The sequence below is a fragment of the Apium graveolens genome, chromosome 5 (assembly GCF_009905375.1).
Source record: "Apium graveolens cultivar Ventura chromosome 5, ASM990537v1, whole genome shotgun sequence".
NCBI classification, from domain to species: Eukaryota; Viridiplantae; Streptophyta; class Magnoliopsida; order Apiales; family Apiaceae; genus Apium; species Apium graveolens.
The window spans coordinates 309,703,058-309,707,028 of NC_133651.1; the positions used below are offsets into that span (position 1 = coordinate 309,703,058).

General features: G+C 32.0%; 1 protein-coding gene across 1 annotated transcript; it reads right to left on the reverse strand.

Moving 5' to 3' along the window:
* Positions 1-2,208: 2,208 nt before the first annotated feature.
* Positions 2,209-2,797, reverse strand: LOC141662106 (serine/threonine-protein kinase PBL35-like). Its single transcript, XM_074469154.1, has 2 exons — positions 2,547-2,797; positions 2,209-2,397 (listed from the first exon to the last, which is right to left on the reverse strand). Exons 1-2 carry the CDS (start codon positions 2,718-2,720, stop codon positions 2,224-2,226), a joined length of 348 nt encoding a protein of 115 aa, XP_074325255.1. The 5' UTR covers positions 2,721-2,797; the 3' UTR covers positions 2,209-2,223.
* Positions 2,798-3,971: the final 1,174 nt, after the last annotated feature.

The window sequence follows — 3,971 nt, forward strand, 5'->3', positions numbered from 1 at the left end:
TGATTATTAATTCTAAAAATCGAATAAATTAGAAAAATACAATTAAACGATTTGAGAAGCGCCATCTAAACGCCCCTATCTTTTCCTTTGAGAGGCGCCACCTAAATGCCACTATGTTCTCCTTTACATAAGTATATTGATTAGAGTTAAGTACTCGGATAACGCACAGGTTCAAGTAAAATATATTTTATCCTATATTTTCCCCCATATTTTTCTTCATTCAAAAGGCTGTGAAGGTAATTTATTTATCTTATCCAAAGTCGATTTTTGGGCTTATTTAGCTCACGGTTCCATGTAATTTTTGCATAATAAATAAACCAAAACTATGAATCCATTCCATATAGATTTTGGTTCCCCTAAATGGATTAAAATGTTGTAAATCCTGCTTTAGTTTCTGTAATGCTAGGGTCATCAACAGCTATAACGCTGATACAAAATTGACCGTACATCTACAATACACAAGATTCATCATCATGAAAACAGAGAAGCAACATTGTTCTATGAAACACACTGGAAAAAAAAGTTACCTCATTGGTAAAAAAAAATAAAGCCCCGGGCTTAACAACCATCAGGGCTGTACACAGTTCAGATCAGATCGATTTCGGGGTAAAAGTTGAACCAAATCGCGAAAAGCGGTTTTTGAAAATTATCATCTGCAACCGTAAATGCGGTTGCGGTTAACCGCGTCAATTGCGGTTGCGAATTTACGATTATTGCGGATCGGTTTGCGGTTCAAGCACTTATTTTAAAATAATTAATAATTTGAAAAAAAAATAAATTCAGAATATTAATAAGTTCAAGTTTAAGTTATGTAATAAATCTACATTCAAAAATAAAATACAAAACAAATGCTCCGTGTGAAGTAAGAATATTAACAACATACAAAAATATGGAGGTGGGAGAAAAGAAAAAAGAAAAAGATAAAAATAAAATTACATGTTGATTATATTTTTCATTTATTTTGGTTATATATCTTATAATGATTGTGATTCTTATGAATGAAATCTTAACATTAACCTAAGATTAATTGATAAATGTGTATACTTATTAATTTATATCATATCAAATTTATTTTTGGAAATATATTTTATTATAAATATATGTTATGAGTTGCGGTTGCGGTTTTGCATTGCAATTTTCGAGAATTTAAAACCGCATCCAAATCGCGAATGAGCGGTTTTTAAAATTTAAATCCACAAACTGTTAGTGTTTGTGCCCTAAAGACAACACTATAATGTTTTAGTTTAAGACATTTGGATTATTAATATTTATATTCTATCAATTATTCCCTTTATAATTTATTATGTCTTAATTTACTGCGATATAAATGTTAGATTAATAAATTTTCTTGAAATATGATTTGAATTCTATATCTTTAAGTACGTGACTTAGAAATGATATTATGAGAATGGTATAAATATTCCTAAAGATCCCTAGTCGAGTATTTTAATTAAGGAACAATAATAATGTATTAAGACTGGTGTGTTTGTTGACTGATGATCACATCTCATTGATCATAGGTATAGTGATACTAAAGTCAAAAACACAGACATATGTAAATGTACATGGTGCTGGACAGACCCAATGTGAGATTCTATATGTCTGTTGTGTCATAAGTAATTCTCACAGTGATAATGATGTAATGGTCCTTAGACTTGAAATCATTATATTTTATACGAGAATTAATGTACTTTGATTACATTAAAAGTTAACTTTAATCGGGTAATGATAAAAGTGTATTTCGGGTATATTATGAATCGTATGAGAAATATGAATGATCTATGAAGGATTTAACCCTCCGAATTTTAGGAGTGATATTATTGACCTCTTGTGTGAGCTAGACTATGAAATGTGTGGCTACACTCAAATATTGATTTGATATGATAGGATAGTCTACTCATTAATTAAGGAAACTTGGATTAAACTATGATGAGGATGACACATTACATGCCTATAGTTTAATCAATAATATTTGGTTAAAGGGATTATATTACATTATACATTATTCACGAAAGGTTTAATCGATCACTGATTAATCTCTTAGAGACAATACCTGAATTTAAAAAGCAAATCATCTCTCCGAGACTCCGACATTATTGATAGTCAAGATTGATGGTTTAACATTCAGGATTTTGACAACTAAACTTTCTAATGTAAGGCTATAATATACACCTGTCCTATATGCTTTCTTTAGACACATACCAAGAGATAATAGTTATCAATTCAAAGACGAAAACAACAAAAAAGTGACGGAAACATACTCCTAAAAAGGTGGTTCTCCAGGCTCCCTCGAGACATGAATTCATAAACCAGCAACCGCTGATCATCTTCAATGCAATAACCAATCAGCTTAACCAAGTTTGGATGAATGAGGTCACCTAGAAAACTAACTTCAGCCTGACAAAGGAGATTCTTAAAATATCAATAACACTAGAAATAGATTGAACAGACATCAAAAGAACATAGATTAAAAAAAAGTAGGGAAAATGTAGATGTAGAGGAAGGAAATAGGAGGTAAATATTGAGATATGTAAGGGGCAACAGACCAGCCATTCTTTGTGACCCTGAAGTCCATCATGGTTAAGAGTTTTTACAGCAACCGTAAGACCAGTTCCAGGTTTCACAGGTGCTGTACCATTCTCTTCGATCCACCCCTTAAATACACAACCAAATCCCCCTTCACCAAGAAGACTATCAGGCCTAAAATTTCTAGTGGCCATCTTAAGATCATTAAATGCAAATTTCCGAAGCCGAGAAGCAATTTTAAGTTCCTCTTCAAGTTTGGAAGTGGATGTACTACTTTGTGCAGTACTGGTTGTAGTTGATGAGATTGCGATAGTATGTTGGTCTTTCTTACTGTTGGCATATTTGCTCTCTGCAGCAGCACAGAACAAGTCATACATGATTGATATGTGCTAATATATTAACAAACTATAAGCAAGATATTAAATCAAATCATTATGCTGTAGAAGCATATGAAAACTACGTCACCCGGACTCTTCAATTTTGCCCTCATACCCGTGTCCATCGGACATGACATGGGTCTGGGTATGGGATCCGAGTCAGATCCTTCATATAGAAACCAGACACTTTGACTTCAAAAAATCTTGTTCTAAATAATATACAATGCCTCACAACAACTTAGTTATGGATAAAAATGTCAATAAATTACTATTCTCATGTTATCCTTTTGATTTATGCTATAAAAATGACATAAACAACTGTGTATGTGTTTTATTAATTTGTTAGAAGATAATAATTTACAATGTGTAAAATAAAAAGTAGGTATAATTTCCAAGAAGAAGGTTATATACCGAATCCCCGTACCCGTGTCCAATTTCGGATCCACATCCATGAATCCTAAATTTTTAAAGACTAGGAGTCTGACACTTGAATCCGCACCCGTGTACAACACTCGTACCCGAGTCCGAGTAACTTAGCATGAAAATCCAAGAACAGAAGACTGACAATTCAAACGTAAATAACAAAAAGATCACTAGTGTATAAAATGCTAGTTGGGAACAATAATTATTAATAAGATGATACCAGTGCGGTTAGAAATTGAAGGACTAATGTTGTTTTATGTTTAGAGCATTTAAGTAAATTATATTTGTATGATTGAGTCATCGACCATAAGCATGCAATCCAAAATTTAACTAGTCCTGTAGAAAAATGATTACTAATAGAATTTAAGGGCTTATTAAAAATTTTGCTTTAAGTTGAGAAAAGAAGATTTGATGCCTTCCAAAAATATTAGCAACAGAATATAACAATTCCCTATTCTTCCCTTCGCAGGTGAACAGAACTACAATAGAAATTAAGGGATCTGAAGCACAAAACTATCCTCATTGGGGCACAACACTATTCTGGCTTTCACAAATAACAAAATTTCTTAAAATGGTAAACATTTTCTTTTTAGACCATTAGTGAGTATAGTGATTATGAAATAAGTTCATACAAGCATACATTAG

What these genes read in the sequence shown, in the direction of transcription:
- LOC141662106 (XM_074469154.1), bottom strand. Translation starts at nt 2,720, where the DNA reads ATGGCCACTAGAAATTTTAGGCCTGATAGTCTTCTTGGTGAAGGGGGA. An exon ending in AGGGTCACAAAGAATGGCTG is followed by an intron (nt 2,398 to 2,546) that starts GTCTGTTGCCCC and finishes CTCCTTTGTCAG; the next exon opens with GCTGAAGTTAGTTTTCTAGG.